The sequence below is a fragment of the Lacerta agilis genome, chromosome 2 (genome assembly GCF_009819535.1).
Source record: "Lacerta agilis isolate rLacAgi1 chromosome 2, rLacAgi1.pri, whole genome shotgun sequence".
Classification (NCBI taxonomy): Eukaryota; Metazoa; Chordata; class Lepidosauria; order Squamata; family Lacertidae; genus Lacerta; species Lacerta agilis.
The window spans coordinates 11769967-11788314 of record NC_046313.1 but is presented as its reverse complement, the minus strand read 5'-3'; the positions used below and the strand labels follow the sequence as shown (position 1 = coordinate 11788314).

The 18348-nt window shown below is 44.4% G+C and overlaps 1 protein-coding gene across 2 annotated transcripts in view; it reads left to right on the top strand.

The window, feature by feature from the left end:
* Positions 1-18348, top strand: part of PFKM (phosphofructokinase, muscle) — a 54019-nt gene that overhangs the window by 24196 nt on the left and 11475 nt on the right. For both annotated transcript variants that reach the window (XM_033138602.1, XM_033138601.1), the window contains exons 4-20: positions 547-624; positions 3782-3971; positions 4835-5000; positions 6436-6480; positions 6985-7093; positions 8521-8616; positions 8870-8962; positions 9882-10007; positions 10389-10453; positions 10705-10768; positions 11968-12114; positions 12236-12306; positions 14231-14318; positions 14706-14858; positions 15838-16002; positions 16909-16970; positions 18156-18267. In XM_033138602.1, coding sequence (XP_032994493.1) covers positions 547-624; positions 3782-3971; positions 4835-5000; positions 6436-6480; positions 6985-7093; positions 8521-8616; positions 8870-8962; positions 9882-10007; positions 10389-10453; positions 10705-10768; positions 11968-12114; positions 12236-12306; positions 14231-14318; positions 14706-14858; positions 15838-16002; positions 16909-16970; positions 18156-18267 — 1830 coding nt within the window. The remainder of the gene's footprint in view (positions 1-546; positions 625-3781; positions 3972-4834; positions 5001-6435; positions 6481-6984; positions 7094-8520; positions 8617-8869; positions 8963-9881; positions 10008-10388; positions 10454-10704; positions 10769-11967; positions 12115-12235; positions 12307-14230; positions 14319-14705; positions 14859-15837; positions 16003-16908; positions 16971-18155; positions 18268-18348) is intronic.

The following is an 18348-nucleotide window of genomic DNA, read 5'->3' as shown; positions in this document are numbered from 1 at the left end:
ATCCTGAGGCTGAACAATGCACCAGCCTGGCAGTGTACTTGAACTGCATCTTGTCTGTTATGTACTGAGTTGAATAGGATCCAAAATGCAGCAGTCTGATTGGTCCTAGAACAATAGGATTCAGAATGCAGCAGTCTGATTGGTCCTAGAACAATAGGATCCAGAATGCAGCAGTCTGATTGGTCCGCAGGAGCCACCCAATCCAGCTCCAGGTAGAAGTGAATCCGCAACCTGATTGGCATACAGGACAGGAGTATCCTGGAATTAGCCCATCACATGGGGCCCATTGTGTAAATAATGTATATCAAGCAGACGTTTGGGGGAAACTTCCATTCCTCGCTACTATGAGCTGAATAAAGAGCATGAAATCCACACTTGACTCCGAGTATATTTCATTGTCGTTAACATTCCTTCTTCAGTATAGTTTGCTGTAGCAGCAGCTCACAGCTATAGTGTCTCTATCTTCTTGAGTTAACCAGCTCTAGAGGAGATGGAGGCTCAAAAAGGTTTCTCTTTTTAAATAATCTCTTCTGACTTTTGTTTCAGGGCTACCAAGGGCTTGTGGACGGCGGTGACAATATTAAGGAAGCAACATGGGAAAGTGTGTCTATGATGCTGCAACTGGTAAGTCAGCCCCTTGGATTTTGTCCCTCAGGGTATGAGAGGCTTCAGAGCTGTCCTCCTTAACCTAGGTGTCACCAGTGTGCTAAGATTTCAGGGTTTTATTATACTACAGAACCACCTGGTGCTCCCCTGATGCTTTCAACCATTTATTTATTTCACAAAATGTATATACTGCTTTGCTAAAAAAAAGGGGGGGGGGGAAGCAAAGCCGAAAATCCTGCAAGTGGATTTCAGAAAAAGAATAAAACAATGAAACTATCAGTAGAAAAAGAACAGTTAAAAACAGTTATTTAAAACATCCCTACCCCAAAAAATAAAATTAAAATCAATGTTAAGCTAAAGACCAGATTAAAACACATGTCAACATTCTACATATCTGGGTAGACTTGCCTAAACCAAAAAGTTTATAGCAAGTGCCAAAAAGAATGAATGAGACCATAGTGTGGGTGCTGCCACACTAAGTGATCAATTGCTCACTAATGAAGAAATAGTATTATGTGGTAATGATAACTCCCTTCATCTCTGACTATTGACTATGCTGGCTGAAGTTGGTGGGAAATGTAGTTCAAAACACCTGGAGGGCACTAGGTTGGGGAAAGCTGCTATAGAATTAGGGCATGGTTTGCATTTCATTGGGTTGGATCCAGACTTGTGCTCAGCCAAGTTCTACTTGCATTGGTGAAAGTGGGCAGGGTGGTGGGCTGTTTTTTTTAATTATTCCTTCTTTGCCTCTGCAGTCCCCTGTGCCTCCATCAAATCTGCCCCAGAGTTGTTGTTTTTCTTTTTTGTTTTTTTCCCAAAGTTGTTTTTTGACGGGGCATAAGATTTACTTTATTTTATTTCTGGACACTATACATGACATAATCCCCAGTGGGGTTTTAATTTGAACCTTGTAAAAATATCTTAAACCTCTGGAAATATCGAAGTGGTCAGTCCAGTGTTATTTTTTATTTTATTTTAAAGGTTATTCTTTTCCCCTTTGAGAAGTTCCTTTGCTCCTTCTCCAGTTTGAGGAAAGTCACTGGCTAGTTGAGTGAGGGGCTCCTGTCACGAGGGAAATTATTGTAACATCTTGACCTTTTCGCCAGTTGGGGTCACTGGCAAAGTCGTCCACCTTAAGTGTAATGATATCGCCATAGCTGGGGTCACAATGAATGCCTGAGACCCAAAATAACTCGAAACCCGAGCTGACCTTTGCTTGCAGCCATACTTGCATGAGTCGGGGCTTTTTTGGATTTCATAAACAAGAATTGCAGAGGATTCTGGTCTGGCCACAACTCTCTCTAGGCATCCAGGCTGTAGAGATAGAGGATCACATGCAGCAAACATGTATTATCTCTCCCAGTGTATCTCTTTTTTTGTAGAAAAAGAAGTGCCAGAACTCACCATGAACAACTCCCCTTGTTCTCTTACAATGGCAATGGTGCCCACCTGAGAGGTGCCAGAACTGAGTTCTGGTTGAAAAAATGCCCTGATCTCTCCTCACAAACAGTTAATTGGGTGAAATTCTCAACCACTGCTTACAAAACGCTTCAACCTGTTGCAGCTAATGGATTTTGGTGATGGTGGAGACGCCTTGATCTTTGTAGTGAGGAGAATTTATTTGGTGGGCAGAGAGAGCAGGGAGGTGTAGCGTTTTGGAGCCCTCTCTCTGCTGAATCAGATCAGGCCGGCCATTTTCCTCAAAAGAATGAACCTGAGAATTATAGGTCGTAGCTTTTCCGGGCATTGCCTCTTTTTGGAGTACCTTGGGAACTGTAGTTGAGTGGGACTTGGGATCTGTTTACCACAATAAATAAGCTCCAGGGCAAGCCCAACCATGAGGCAAAGTGAAGCGGCCACCTCAAATGTCAGATGGGGTGTCAGGGAGAGAGTAATGGAGCCAGGCCTATGTTTCCTAAGTTATCCTGTTTCCCTGATAGTGTTGGATGCTATGCTGTTGTTAACCAGTTACCCTCTCTCAACCTAACCTACCTGACAGGTTTGTTGTGAGGATAAAATGGGAGAAGGGGGAGAATGATGTTCGCTGCCTTGACATCCTTGGCAGGAGAGAGAGGGTGAACTTTTGCTTGCTCTTCTGGAAAGATGTCCAGCAGTGCTCCATGTGAATCAACTTATTTTTAATATATATATTTATATATTAAAGTTATACAAGATTCTGCAAAATACAGTGTTATCAAATAGGATCTGACGGCAATATGCATAGTCCATGTAGAATTGTAGAGAGTTGGAAGGAACCCCCAGGGTCATCTAGTCCAACCCCCTGCCATGCAGGAATCTCAGCTAAAGCATCCATGACAGATGGCCATCCAACCTCTGCTTAAAAACCTCCAAGGAAGGAGAGTCAACAGCCTCCCAAAGGAGGTTCCACTGTCAAACAGCTCTCACTGTTGGAAACTACTTCCTGATGTTTAATCAGAAACCCCTTTCTTTAAATTTGGTGCCATTGGTTCGAGTCCTACCCTCCATACCAGGAGAAAACAAGTTTGTTCTCTCTTCCAGGTTGACAGCCCTTGAGATATTTGAAAATGGCTATCATATCAATAATAGTTCACTGTTGAACAGACATAAAATAAATCCAAAATAAATAAACCACAGGTATGTGAATGTGTGGAAGGTAGCGACTAAAACTTCCGAGTATTTATACTCGTTATTCCCAACGCAGGGCACACGCCCCACAGGGTGGCAATTTGATTTTGACGAGGGCAATTTGAGAATGAGTTACACCAAGTTAATGGCTCATTCTTCCACATGAATAGGAGTTCACTTTTTGAATAATAAGAATTATATGTCACAGGATTTTAGAGATGCTTAGGTGGGGCATGGCCAAAAAAAAGGTTGGGAAACACTGATTTATACCATAGGGACAATGTTTAAACAAGGCAAGGTTGCAAAACATGGACCCTTTTCTACCAATAGAAAGTAATTAAAGTATTCAAAAGTATTTGTTCGTGGGCTGAGGGGGATCCCCCCCTCATCTGAAGCAGCTTTCTTGTCATGGTACCTATGACCCAAATTATTATTTTCTCCCTTGATTTTTCTTCTTCCAGATTTGCTTGAGGGACTCCTTCTCTTGATCACAGCAGCACCTAAGTTAGGTGGCCATAGTGTTGTCTTCCAGCTCTCACACTCTCACCTGGTTTGTCCCCTCGCCTAGGGTGGCACCGTCATCGGGAGTGCCAGGTGCATGGACTTCCGTGCCCGCGAAGGACGCCTGAAGGCTGCTCGCAACCTGGTGAAGAGAGGAATCACAAACTTGTGTGTGATCGGGGGAGACGGCAGCTTGACTGGAGCGGATACCTTCCGAGCGGAGTGGACCAGTTTGCTGCAGGAGCTAGTTAAGACAGGTATTGCCGAGGAGGGCACTTAAAAACTGAATGCCAAGTCCCCTGACCATTGGCTGTGCTGGTTGGGGCTGGCGAGAGTTGGAATCCAACAATATTTGGAGAACCTCAGCTTAGCCACCCTTGCTCTAAGGCCTGGCCTGCAGGATAGAGGGAGAATATGGAGAATGTTTGTTTGTTTGTTTGTTTTTTCAAAAATTTATTAATTTTTAACATAACACAAACAAAACACTACAGAACACTACATACAATAATAAACAATGTAACAAAATACAAAAGAAAAACACTATCTATCCTTCTTTATAACATTGTAAATTCACTTCCTCACATCCCCTCCGTCTGCTTTCCTTGTAAATCATCTTTAGTAATTTCTTTACCTTTTTCTATCCTCATATTAATACTCCAATCCTCTTACCTTATTTAATAACCTTAACATTACTTCATCTATTCTACATCTTCTCTATCTTCAATATCTGCAGCCTTGTTTTATATACTAATTTTAGCATATTTTTTCAAATATGCTTTAAATTTTTTCCAATCTTTCTCCACCGCGTCGTCCCTCTGGTCTCAGAGTTTCCCGGTCAGTTCAGCAAGCTCCATATAGTCCATTACTTTCATCTGCCATTCTTCAATTGTTGGTATGTCCTCTGTCTCCCAGTTTTTAGCTAGTAAAATTCTTGCTGCTGTTGTGGCATACATAAAGACTGTTCTGTCCTCTCTTGGGATTTCATGATTTAAAATACCCAGAATATGGAGAACGTTTGGTTTCTTTTTGCTAGATTTTAGGCTAAGAGTGAACTTTCAGGGATGGTGTAATTATATCATATGCTGATATTTCACTGGTTCTTTGCCTAATACCCTTTCAGGTGGCATCACGGCAGATGAAGCCAGCAAGTCTAGCCACCTAAACATTGTCGGCATGGTTGGCTCCATTGATAACGACTTTTGTGGCACTGACATGACCATTGGCACGGACTCCGCTCTCCACAGGATAATGGAAATAGTGGATGCTATCACCACCACTGCTCAGAGGTGAGGCTTGTGGGCATTGTGCAGGCCCCTTTGATTTCTACAGTTCCTGAATGGCACCATGAGAATCTCTTTCTGCAGCTTAAAAAAAAAGAGAAGGAAACAAAGTCCTAGCCCTTAAGACTAGGCTTGAAAGTGGATATAGACGGCAGTTGCAGAGCAATCTCAGAAGCGCTTTGCCCTTCCTCATGCAGGAGCATATAAAATGGGAAAGAATATATTTGCAAATACAGGCAGAATTTGGCTCAATTTGCCTACTCTGTTGTATATTTTTTTTAAAATATATATATATCTTAAATAAATAAGAGTAGGTTTTGTGTGTGTGTGTGTGTGTGAGAGAGAGAGAGAGAGAGAGAGAACAATATAAGGATCTTCAAGGTAAAACTTGTGCACAGTGGTGTAGCATAGGGGGGAATCTGTGGCCCCAATCATATTTTTGCAACCAGCCACCCCCACAACAGGCTTCCCCCTTATCAGAGCCTGGCTCCGGTGCACAAGGGAGCTGCAGAAACAGTTTCCTTGCACGACAACCCAACACAGTCAGCCGTAGCTCCACTCACAGGTCAAGCCTAACCCGGGGATGGAGAAAGGAGAGTTGGCGGCAAATGTTGGCTGGGTGGTGCCATGCAAGGATGCTGACAAGGCAGCTTACCTTTGTTTGGCTACAGCTCCACTCCAGGGTCACACCTGACCCTGGGCGCAGAAGGCTCTCTCTGTGCCCCACCCAGTGCCGGATTTACATGTAAACTAAACAAGCTATAGCTTGGGGCCCCCAAAAAAATTTAAAGGCAAAAAAACCTGGATGTACATTTCCAAAATATAAGATAAAAAAACAAATGAAATAAAACCTACATACAGCAACAGTGTTTTGTGTTGTGTAGGCTCCTATTTGTTATGTGCAAATTGCTTTAGATACCTATTAGGTCCATAAATTACCATATAGCATATATTCAACACAAAAAATGGCGGCAGTTTGTTGTTGACAAAGGACAGCTGGACATATAAAGGGCCCCTTACCTTCAGTAGCTTAGGGACACATCAAACCTAAATCCGGCCCTGGCCCCACCCCCTTGTGCCCAAACCGAGTGGCAGTAGCATATGTTCTGCCACGGCTTGTGCATGTTTTAATGAGGTATTTTGAGGGCCTTCTTGGTAACAGTTGAAGTGACCTGGAACTCTTTTTTTTCTGAGAAGAGCCTGTGCGATCCCTTGTCTTTCTAATTATGTGAGAATCTGTGTGGATAGTAGTACAAAAGAAAAAAGAGGGGGGAAAGTAAACATTCACAGTAAGAAAGCTGGTGCCAACATGTGGAATGATCAAGCTGAAGCTATCCCTAATTTTTCCGTACATACAAAACTCAAATCTTTTCTGGAATGTTTTAAAACATTTCTTTTTACAAAATACTCACAATGCTTTATTATTTGTTTTGCCTTGCAGTCACCAGAGGACATTTGTGCTGGAGGTCATGGGTCGTCACTGCGGGTAGGAATTTCTGTTCTTATTTCTCTCAAATGTCACATTTTAAAAATGCATTTTGACCGTTGTTTTTGAGAACGGCAGCACAAAAATCATTGAGGTGAATGATCTGAAGCAGGCACAGGCAACCTTTGGCCCTCCAGATGTTGTGGCCTACAACTCCCATGATCCCTAGCTAACAGGACCGGTGGTCAGGGATGATGGGAATTGTAGTCCAAAAGATCTGGAGGGCCGAAGTTTGCCTATTTCTGATCTGAAGGATAATTATATTCTGATCTACACACTAGCCCAGGAAGTGTGGATCCAGTTGGTACTGGAATTCAGAAAGATCAAATATCTCCAGTCTGGGTTTCCCCAGAGAGAGGATGATAAGAATCAGTCTCCAGTCAGACCTAAGTAACCTTTAGGGAAGCTCCTTCCCTGCTTAGATTTTTCAAGCACTATTGCTAGGTTAAAGTCTTGCACCAAATCAGTAATGGCTAATTGTTCGTCTTTTATCTTTTCCTCTAGTTACCTAGCCCTTGTAACAGCCTTGGCGAGTGGTGCAGACTGGGTTTTCATTCCAGAATCTCCACCAGAGGACGACTGGGAAGATCACTTGTGCAGGAGGCTAACTGAGGTAACCAAAATATACAAGCAACCAAGTCAGAGGGTTAAAGATTTATTCTATTCTTAAAAGAAAAAAGAAAGGGAAAATAGAGGAATTTCGTTGTTTCCCGCAAGGGGACAATGACAATAAAGATCTCTTCTCCTTCTTCTTCTTCTTCTTCTTCTTCTTCTTCTTCTTCTTCTTCTTCTTCTTCTTCTTCTTTATATCCCGCCCATGTGGCTGGGTTTCCCCAGCCACTCTAGGCGGCTTCCAACAGAATATTAAAATGCAATAGTCTATTGTAAGGTCCTCGGTTAGTTGCTCATGAGTAAGCAGGCAAAACTCCAAGTTTCCTTTAATAGTTTTATTGTGCAAATTATGTACAGTGCAGAGCTAATAAGTTCATGTCTGTATTTTATTGGTGTTAGCCGCCCTGAGCCCGGTTTGGCGGGGAAGGGCGGGGTATAAATAAAAATTTATTATTATTATTATTATTAATTTTTTAAAAAAGATAGGACACTGCCCCACCAACCTCAAACTGCCTTAACCTTCCTGCCCTCTTAGAACCAGTATGGGGTGGCTCACCTACTGTTTGCCTTTCTGCCTTACCAATCCTAGCAGGCACCAGCTATCACTGAACTAGTGTATTATTTGCATTCATTGGTTAGCTCAACACATATCCTTAGAGCGGCTTTTGTTACAAGGGACTTTTGTGTGTGCACTTAACACATGACACACATGCTTGGGGGGGGATCTTTTGTGCAGCTCAACCATGCGCCACCCTGAGAATGCATGTAAGGGAGATCAAAATCCAAAAATTCACAGTGGGGTGGAAAAGGGAATTCAGTTACACACTAAACAATGTGGTTCAGCATATAAATCAGGCATAGGCAACTGTTGGCCCTCCAGATGTTTTGGGACTACAACTCCCATGATCCCTAGCTAACAGGACCAGTGGTCAGGGATGCTGGGAATTGTAGTCCAAAACATCTGGAGGGCCGAAGGTTGCCTATGCCTGATATAAATAATAAACACTTCCAAAATGGCAGCAATACTGGCTGGAGAATGTTTAAATCAGTTTAAGTATTTGGAGTCAGTGAAAGAAATCTGCACCAAAACAATGGGACACCCTCACGTATCCCAAGTCACCTCAAGGGCCTGGTGAGCTGGAGAAGCTAGACAAACCTAGGGTAGCCTGAGTTTCACAGTCAAGCCCTCTCTAGGCTGCACAAAACCATCTCCAGCCTTGATTAAGGAATTGGGGGAATATGGCAGCAGCAACTGAACAGAGAAGAGTACCACGATTGATGGCACTGAAAGCTGTTGAGAGGTCCAAGGGAATCACCAAGGTTGGGTTCCTGGCAGCCTTTCTTGACTGACCAAGGCAGTTTCTGTCTCCAAACCAGGCCTGGAACACGGTTTGAAGTGGATCTCTCTCTCTCTTTTCTTTTCCACAGACAAGAACCCGAGGCTCAAGGCTGAACATCATTATTGTGGCTGAAGGAGCAATTGATAAGCACGGCAAGCCGATCACCTCAGAAGACATTAAAAGTGTGGGTGATGCAATCCTGTTTCTGCTCGAAGCGTCTGTGTCAATGTCCTTTGCCCTAACATTGAGATTGAGCTGAAATACTCGCTGGGAGGCAGAATGCCTGGTTTATTGTCCTGCACAGTTAAAAAAGGCGGGTTTGTACAATCAAACGACTCAAAGAGTAACAAAACCCTGGTTCTCCCTCTGTTGTCCAGTGAACATTCTTAACTTTGAAGGGATAGTGTCATTTTTTTGCACCTCTCTTCTCTCTGCAGCTGGTTGTGAAACGTCTGGGCTATGACACAAGAGTCACCATCCTTGGACATGTGCAGCGTGGTGGTACCCCCTCTGCCTTTGATCGCATTCTGGTAAAAAGCAATACAGTTTTGTTTCTGATGCTTCATATAGACGACATGCCTGTAAACAATACAGTGGTACCTCGAGGGGTTACAAACACCTTGGGTTACAAACACTTCGGGTTACAGACTCTGCTAACCTGGAAGTAGTACCTTGGGTTAAGAACTTTTCCCCAGGACGAGAACAGAAATTGCACGGCGGCGGCGTGGAGGCAGCAGCAGGAAGCCTCATTAGCTAAAGTGGTACCTCTGGTTAAGAACGGTTTCAGGTTAAGAACGGACCTCTGGAACGAATTAAGTTCATAACCAGAGGTGCCACTGTATTGCATATTGGAGTGAGAGGCAGGAGGAGACATTTCTAAAGGTGTAGTCCAGGTGTGGGGAACCAGATGTTGCTGAACCACAATCCCCATAATCCCTGGCCATTGGCCCTGCTTGCTGGGGCTGATGGGAGTTGCAGTTCAGCAATGCCTGGTGTCCCCAAGGTTCCCCACACTTGATGCAGTCCCGCTGTCTCTAGCTTGTTAACTTCTCTGGAATTAATTGCTTGCAGGTGGGGAATGTTACACTTCTGTAGAAGAGCAAAGGGTCTTGTGACAGACTAGCTGAGGTATGAGCTTTCTTGGACTAGAGCCCATTTTGTCACATTGTAAACTGTGAAGACAAAAGGCCACAAAATGCAGCCTGTCGCATTTTTAGGCAAAGTTTGACTACACACAATAAGAACACGCGGTGACCATTCACACAACAGGAGGTGATAAGCAATAACATAATTACGAATACTTATCACTCCCCCTAATAGTGAACTCAGGTGGCAAGTGTTGAATGGATTGGAGCCAAAATTAGGGAAGTATTGACATGCTCAGGTGTTTTCAGAAATACAAAAAAAAAGACCCTTTAAAATATCATTTTTCTGTTCTCCATCTTGCAGGGAAGCAGGATGGGTGTGGAAGCTGTCATGGCACTGCTGGAGGGAACTCCTGATACACCAGCATGTGTTGTCAGCCTCTCTGGTAACCAAGCTGTCCGTCTTCCTCTCATGGAGTGCGTCCAAGTAGTAAGTATTGTTTGCTGGCATGTGCGCTTATGGGGGCGGGACAAGAAAATGCACCTCTTTATCCCAGCCTTTGACAGTTAAGGTATTTTGTTTTGCTGGACCCCCACCACATTTGCTGAATGTATATTGTTCTGTTCCATTTGAAATAGTTGTTTTCATAACGGTATATTATATTGTTGTTACCTCCCCTGGGACTTTATGGGCAGGTAAGAAATCAAAGACTTATAATTTGGCATAAAATTTGGGCTGTTTGATTGCATTATAATTTGGAATGTATTTAATGTGGATTTAATTGGATTGTTAAAATGGAAAATTTAATAAATATCATCATGAAAAAAATGAAAAAAAATATTATTTGTCACTATCGTCTTCCTTCAACAGACTAAAGATGTCACAACAGCGATGAATGAGGGGCGGTTTGATGAAGCTCTTAAACTTAGGGGAAGGTAAGTTGGAGCTACAATGTGAACAAGGCCTTCCGGGGCCTCTGCGCAATTTATTTTTTATTCTTAGGAAGGGGACGTGGCCGTAGCTCTGTGACAGAGCATCTGGTTTGCATGCAGAAGGTCCTGGATTCAGTCCTTCGCATCTCCAGGAAGGGCTGGGAAGGATTTCCTGCCATTCCCAGTCAGTGTAGACAGTCTTGAACTAGCCCAGGCTGCTTCCTTTGCTCCTAATAATTTGATTTACTCTGCAGGAGTTTCCAAAACAACTGGAATGTTTACAAGATTTTGGCCCATGTTCGCCCACCCTCTGCAAAGGTAAGGGGGGGGGGAAGGGGCATACAGTGGGAGAGAAGACATAGCTCAGTGGTATGTTTTGTATGTACAAGTCCCATGTTCGATCCCTGGCATTTCTAAATAAAAGGATTCAGGTAGCAGGCGATGGGAGAGGCCCTTCTCTGTCTGAGACCATGAAGACCTGACCTTCTATGAGGCAACTTCCTTTGTTTCTGTATAGCAGGTCCGCATATGCTGTTGAGAACTGCTTAGACAGGCCGTTGTAACATGAGCTATCTTTCTGTATTTATTTATTGATGTTTTTCTGCTGATTTTATTCTCACGTGATGTACTCTGCCTGAAAGACCTACATTGGCTCCCAGTACGCTTCTGATCGCAATTCAAAGTGTTGGTGCTGACCTTTAAAGCCCTAAACGGCTTCGGCCTAGTATACCTGAAGGAGCGTCTCCACCCCCATCGTTCAGTCTGGACACTGAGGTCCAGCTCCAAGGGCCTTCTGGCGGTTCCCTCCCTGCGAGAAGTGAGGTTACAGGGAACCAGGCAGAGGGCCTTCTCGGTGGTGGCACCCGCCCTGTGGAACGCCCTCCTATCAGATGTCAAGAAAATAAATAACTATCTGACTTTTAGAAGACATCTGAAGGCAGATCTGTTTAGGGAAGTTTTTAATGTTTGCTTCTGTTTTTAATATTCTGTTGGAAGCTGCCCAGAGTAGCTGGGGAAACCCAGTCAGGTGGGCGGGGTATAAATAATAAATTATTATATTATAATTATTGGAGTACACACACACGCACATGCACACACACAAATATACAGTGGAACCCCAGGTTACGCACGTGATCCGTTCCGGGTCGCCGTGCATAATGCGGGCGGGCGTATCCCGAACGCATGAAAAAACCCCAAAAAACCGGAAGTAGTGCGATTTGAGTACTTCTGCGCATCCGGGGGTCGCGCGCGCTCCGAAAACGATTCTCTGGGTTGCGGGCGTTCTTAACTCGAACGTCCGCAACCCGGAGTCTGCATAACCCGGGGTTCCACTGTAATTAGAATTTTTATAAATAAATAAACCATCCTTGTAATGGGAGCAAAGCTGCTCTATGAATGCATTTCTGTCCATTTGACTGGCTCCTTCAGTGGAACCCAGAATCCCCCAACAGGGTGTGCTTTGAAGTACACCCAAAGCCCCTTGTGACTTTATACCCAATCCTTTTCTTTCTCTGCAGAGCGGCTACAACCTGGCAGTGATGAATGTAGGTGCCCCAGCCGCTGGCATGAATGCAGCCGTGAGGTCTACTGTTAGAATTGGATTGATCCATGGCCATCGGATGCTGGCTGTGCACGACGGGTTTGAAGGCCTAGCCGAAGGAAAGGTATTAGTTTTGTTTAACTGAGGGATTAATACTCTCTTCTAAGAGAGTTCCACAATTGCCAGTGGCGCAGGAAAGAGCTGCTTGAGCTAAAGAAACCCTTTCGCCCATCCTTCCTCTCCAGATTGAAGAAATTGGATGGGGAGGAGTCGGCGGCTGGACTGGGAGAGGTGGATCGAGTCTTGGAACCAAAAGGTATTATGATGGGGTAGGGAGAGGTGTCTGTGGACGGGTGTACTCTGTGTTTAAAATAAACACAGCTGCTAAGAAAAAATAAAATGATAAAAAAATAAAAAATAAACACAGCTGGCATACATAGCTGAGGAAAACTTTTTCCTGTTATAAAATTGGAAACTCACATGTCCCTCATAGCTTTAAGCAGGGGTGGTTAACTTGTGGCCCTCCTGATACAGTGGTGCCCCGCTAGACGAAAATAATTCGTTCTGCGAAAATTTTCGTCTAGCGGGTTTTTCGTCTTGCGGAGCGGCAATGACAGCCGCGCTCCGCAAAACGAAAAAGAAAAAAAAAAGACAAAATTTTTTCGTCTTGCGAGGCAGCCCCATAGACTTTTTCATCTAGTGGGGCAGCCTTCTGCTAGACGAATGCCTTCGTCTAGTGAGTTTTTCGTCTAGCGAGGCATTCGTCTAGTGGGGCACCACTGTATTCCTGGATTCCAACTCCCAGTCAGTATGGTCACTGGTTAAGGATGATGGGTGTTGTAGTCCATCAAAAAAACAAAAACAAACGTGGAGGGCAACAGGTTAGTCACCCCTGCCTAATTTTTTTTACTTTTAGAGTGTGGAAGAGCCACTGGAGACAATTCTCCATATTTCTACAGGAGACACTGTACTCCTGGTTGGAAGAAGACAAGCTCAAAGCATTGATTTGTGTAAGAATGTATCCAGCAGCCTTAGGAGACTGCTGCATTTGTATATGGGTTGTGTGACTGGATGCTCCAATGATGCTGGATGCAGAGGCAAAACAGAATTACCTCTCTCAGCAGAGGCTGATTGGAAAGAGCAGTGACTCATGCAGAGGTGCATCAGGCAGCCTCCCATGAAGCTGGGAAGTTCTTCTGTGACTGCATCAGGAATATTTGAAAGCTCATATCATATCCTTTGCTGAAGCACAGCAGAATTGCCCGTCCCCCTGTCTGAAAACTGAAAGTTACTGGGGATAATGGGACACTGGAACTTTCTATGAGTGAAATCAAAAGGTACCATCACCTGCCTCCCAAGACTTACTGAATCAGAGCAATTCCTGATTTCTCGGGAGTGTTTTTCTAGCTGGCTTGGCCGGTGCTCCTGTCAAGGCCCTTGTCTAGCCATGGAAAGGTGAGATAAGTTTGGCTGTTGACAAGATCCCTCCTACGTGACCTCTTCATCTATAGGGAGTCTGAAAGGCTTCTTGATTCTTTTGAGGGGCTCCTTGCAATGAAGCTGACCAGATGATGGCTGGGGCAGAGGTGGCACAGGTGACAGAACAATAGTTTGCCATCGTGTCTACCATGTGGTAGTGACAGTGGTGGTGAAGAAAGCTTATTTCTCTGCTTCCGTTGCATCCTCAGCCAACCACTCAGCAAAGCATTTTCCAAGTGGGCTAAATCTAACCCAGTCTGAAAGCTGCAGTTGAGGCAGAACTCCGTTCCTGACTGCCTGTTAGCCACTAGGCCCAACCAAATGTGTTGGCACCTTTGTCCAAAGCCATATACAACTTAGGGCCCAAGTAATGTAAGGTGTGCCTTCGCTGGTACTTGCTGGCCTATGCTTTAAGATTGGCTGGGGTAGTCCTGTCAGTGGTAGTGGTGGTGGCGACAAGAGGCAGGGCCTCCTCAGCAGCAGCCCCTCATCTGTGGAACTCCCTGCATTTGCTTTTCCTTCACATCAACAGCATTGAGGCACAAATGCATTTATTCAGCCAGGCATTTGGAATCTTAACTGAACTGGGACCCGTTAGTCAAAGTTGAATTAGCCACTGTATTATGTTTTAGTTGTTGGCGTGGATTTCGTTATTTTAATTACTGCTTTATAATACCTGCATTTTTTGCTTGATGTTAACCATCGGAATGAATAAGCGATTAAACAAAAACGGAGTGCTGATTCTTCTTCTTCAATGACAGGACTCTACCTAAGAAGTACTTTGAGCAAATCAGCACCAACATCACCAATTTTAACATCCATGGGCTGATCATCATTGGTGGCTTTGAGGTAGGTCTCTGGGACGCCTTAGGCTCTTTAGAGCACAAGATCTATAACAGAAGTAAAGCACTGTTGATAGGATTAACAGACTGGTGAATGAGTATGTACCGGTAAGTTTTCACATTCCACAGAACTTTCCTATAGGCATAATATGGCAGCCATTGACAGTGGACTGGAAGAGGCACTCTCCGTCCAACATCCAAATCCTAAGATAGAACAGGATTGGCTCTGATGATAGGATGGAGAACTGCCCAGATGTTGCTGGACTCCCAACTCCCATTGGCCACAGGTAGCATGGTCATTGGCCAGGGATGATGGGAGATACAGTCCAACAACATCTGGAGGGCCACAGTTTCATCTTAATAATGGAGGCCTTCTTCTTTTCCCTTTCTGTAGGCTTTCACTGGAAGCCTGGAGTTGATTGAAGGCCGAGCCAAGTTTGAAGAGCTCTGTATCCCGCTCTGTGTTATTCCTGCCACCGTCTCCAACAACGTTCCTGGCTCTGACTTCAGTATTGGTGCGGACACAGCCCTCAACACCATCACATCAGTAAGGCATTCATTGGCATCCAAGCTCAATGAATTTCAATACCTGCAGGGCCAGTCTTGCCACAGGGTGGGGTGTGGCAGCTGTCTAACATAGTGTTTTGTGGTGCAACAGCATAGGAAGCTGCCTTATAACTGAGTCAGACCATTGGTCCATCTAGTTTACTGCTGTCAAAACTGGCTGGCAGTGGCTCTCCAGGAGTAGAAATACACTGCAAATTTGGAGGATTTTCATAGGCTGCTGGGATCAACTTTTCGTGATGCAGAATTTGGTTGTTATTCCTTAGGCATCTCCGATTAAAAGATATGCCCGCCTGATAAAACCCTGGATAGGTGCTGCCAGCCAGAATAGACAGTCCAATGGTCAAATTTGGTATTTGGCAGTGTCTTGTCTTCAGAAGCAATGGGGAGGGGCCGTAGCTCATTGGCAGAGTGTGTGCTTTGTTTGCCAAAGGTTCTAGGTTGGTCCCTGCATTGTTCAGCTCAGAGGATCTTGTGTGATGGGGAAGACCCCTTCTATGCCACGAAATCTTGGGAGGGCAGCTGTCAGTCGAGAGAATACAGTACAGTCATACCTCGGGTTGCGCTCGCTGCAGGTTGCGCGTTTTCGGGATACGGACGCGCCGAACCAGAACGGGTTACTTCTGGGTTTCGGCACTCGCGCATGTGCAGAAGCGCTAAATCACACTTCGCGCATGCGCAGAAGCGCAGAATTGCGTCACGCACGTGAGCAGATGCAGCGGTGCGGGTTGCAAATGCTGCAGGTTGCAAACATGCCTCCTGCACGGATCACGTTCGCAACCCGAGCATCCACTGTATGTCTGACTCAGTCCGAGACAGTTGCTGTACATTTATATGGCTGTATCTTCTTTTAACTTGCAAACATAAGAGATGCCAAAAAGTTTTACAGAGAACTTGCCCCATTCTGTCTTTCTGAACAGGATGCCATTTGTTTTAACACATTATTTGTTTAATTCCACTAGACTTGTGACCGTATCAAACAGTCTGCAGCTGGCACCAAGAGGCGGGTGTTCATCATTGAGACCATGGGAGGATATTGTGGCTACCTGGCTACCATGGCGGGACTGGCTGCTGGAGCAGATGCAGCCTATATTTATGAGGAGCCTTTCACCATACATGACTTGGAAGTGAGAACCGTTTGCAGAGGCCAGAGGGGGTTGTTTCCTTTTTGAAAACTCCTGGGAGAGCAGCATAGTCTAGATTGAGTTCCTCTCTCCACTCTTAGCAGCCTCCGCTGTAAATATCTGACTAGTCATTCCAAAACTGTGCACTGGGGCAACACCAGTATGCTGTGAGAAGACTGCTTGTGTGCCATGAGAATAAATGAGAGGAGTGTTCCTGCATGAGCGTTCCTGCCTTCACTGGAGGCAGGTAATTCTGTCTAGTCTGTGCTTTGGATGTGACTGGGGTGTTCAATCACTCCCAAGAGAAGAGCATAGCAGCATTACCTCTTACAATCACTTCCAATTCACTCATTAACAGAATTGCCTGCCTACAGAAAAGGCTGCCTGTTGCATCTCTGCATGAGTCACTTCTGTAGGCCTGCTCCGAAGGCAATGATTCATGTATAAACATAGGGGCTAATCTTCTTTGAGAATGGGCAATTCCTGCTCTTGCATACTCTAAAAGCCAATGTTTTCAGAGGTGTACCTATAGTTCTCATTCAGGAGGAAAGTGAGCCTCAAGCATCTCACAGTGTAACATTTTGCAACTGTACGTGCAGATGACAACCGTGTGAAGTCACTAATGTAAATAGTTTTGGGCCTGCAGTTTGACTTTATTAAAGTGGGTTAATCTTATTCCTTTCATATTCACAATCCAAAACATGATATCACAGGCTTTCGTGCAAAGTTTGCATATCCCACCTTCACACAGGAAAGTCTTTCCAGGAATACTCCTTTATAGAAAATAAGTCTTGACTGTATGATGATGAGGACTGGAACTTGCAGCAAAAGCTATGATAGCTGGGAGATGTGCTCACGTGTAATTTCGGAGACAGAAACTGAAACCATGATTCTCTCTTTGGTAAACAGATGAATGTGGATCATCTGACTGAGAAAATGAAGACCACAGTGAAGAGAGGTCTCATATTGAGGTATCTTATTATAAGGTTACCAGACGTCCCCATTTCCTGGGGACAGTCCCTGGATTTACAAATCAGTTCCCATACAAAATCCACTGAAGTTGAAAAGTGGATTCATTGAAAAAAATCTGGTAACCTTATCTTACTAGGCTTAACCATCAAACAGGTGGGGACTGGATGCTCAGAAGTGATTTCCATTAGCTAAAAAGAGTGAAGATGGGCAATACTATTGTTGGAGTGGTGGAAGCAGTTTTCTTCATCTTTTAAGCTTTAGCCATATATGTTTATAACTTTCTATTCTGAGCTGGGTTCTAAAACAACATTGGTTCTGCAGCTTTTCAGCATGGTGCATTTTGAAAGGGGAACATTTAGATAAGGAAACAATTTGTTCCAGAGTTTCCAGTATGTTTTCCAGGCACTTGTTGCAAAAAAGAAGACTGATTTGGGGGAGGAAGTGCATTTGTTGCTACAAGTCAGTTTTAACTGCACAATCTGAATGTGCCAATATGTGATTTAATCCCACCCCAAAATAGCAACAATCTGGAAGTTTGCGGTTGAGTAAATAGGGCTCATTTTGTTTTATCCTCACAACTTAACCTTTGAAGTACGTTATGCTGAGAGAAATTTGCCCAAGAGTGGTGTGTAACTTCATGGCAAAGTAGGGGAATTTGTACCTGGGTCTCCCATCACTGCCAGGACCACAATGACTTTCTCTTATATTAGAAGAGAAAGCAGGCTATGGTCAGAATAAAATTATGGTGGGCAGAAGCAGTTTATTATGGAGCAATAATGCATTTCCAGTATAAACGGGCCGCAGAACAAGGGAAATATTTAGTCAGTTACGTTGTAGGGCCCACTAGCCAATCAGACAAAAGTAGGCAAGGCAATGGATGTGAATCCTGGCTCTGCATTCATACAAAATACAGAAAATTCTCTCCCCCCCCCCACAGCCTCCCACCACCCAGTCAGCCTAGCAAGAGGCATTATCACAGTACAATGACACATTCCAGCCAGGCAAAAGTAGTTGAGAAGAGCAGGGTGGGTGGATGACTTACAGAGAGTCCTGAAGTTCCCCACCTGAGGCTTTCCCCCCCTCTCTTAGCACTGTGTTCTACCATTCCATCTCGTTTCTTTTAAAGCTAGTTCTTAATCAGTGTAGACTTGTCTTCCTGCCTCATCCATGCTCTCTTTTTATAGGAATGAAAAGTGCAATGAGAACTATACCACCGAGTTCATATACAGCTTGTATTCTGAGGAAGGGAAAGGCATCTTTGACACCAGGAAGAACGTCTTGGGACACATGCAGCAGGTATGTCCGGAGCCTGGCTATACTGCTATAGCTGCTCAAGCAAATAATACAGTGGTACCTTGGGTTACAAACACTTCGGGT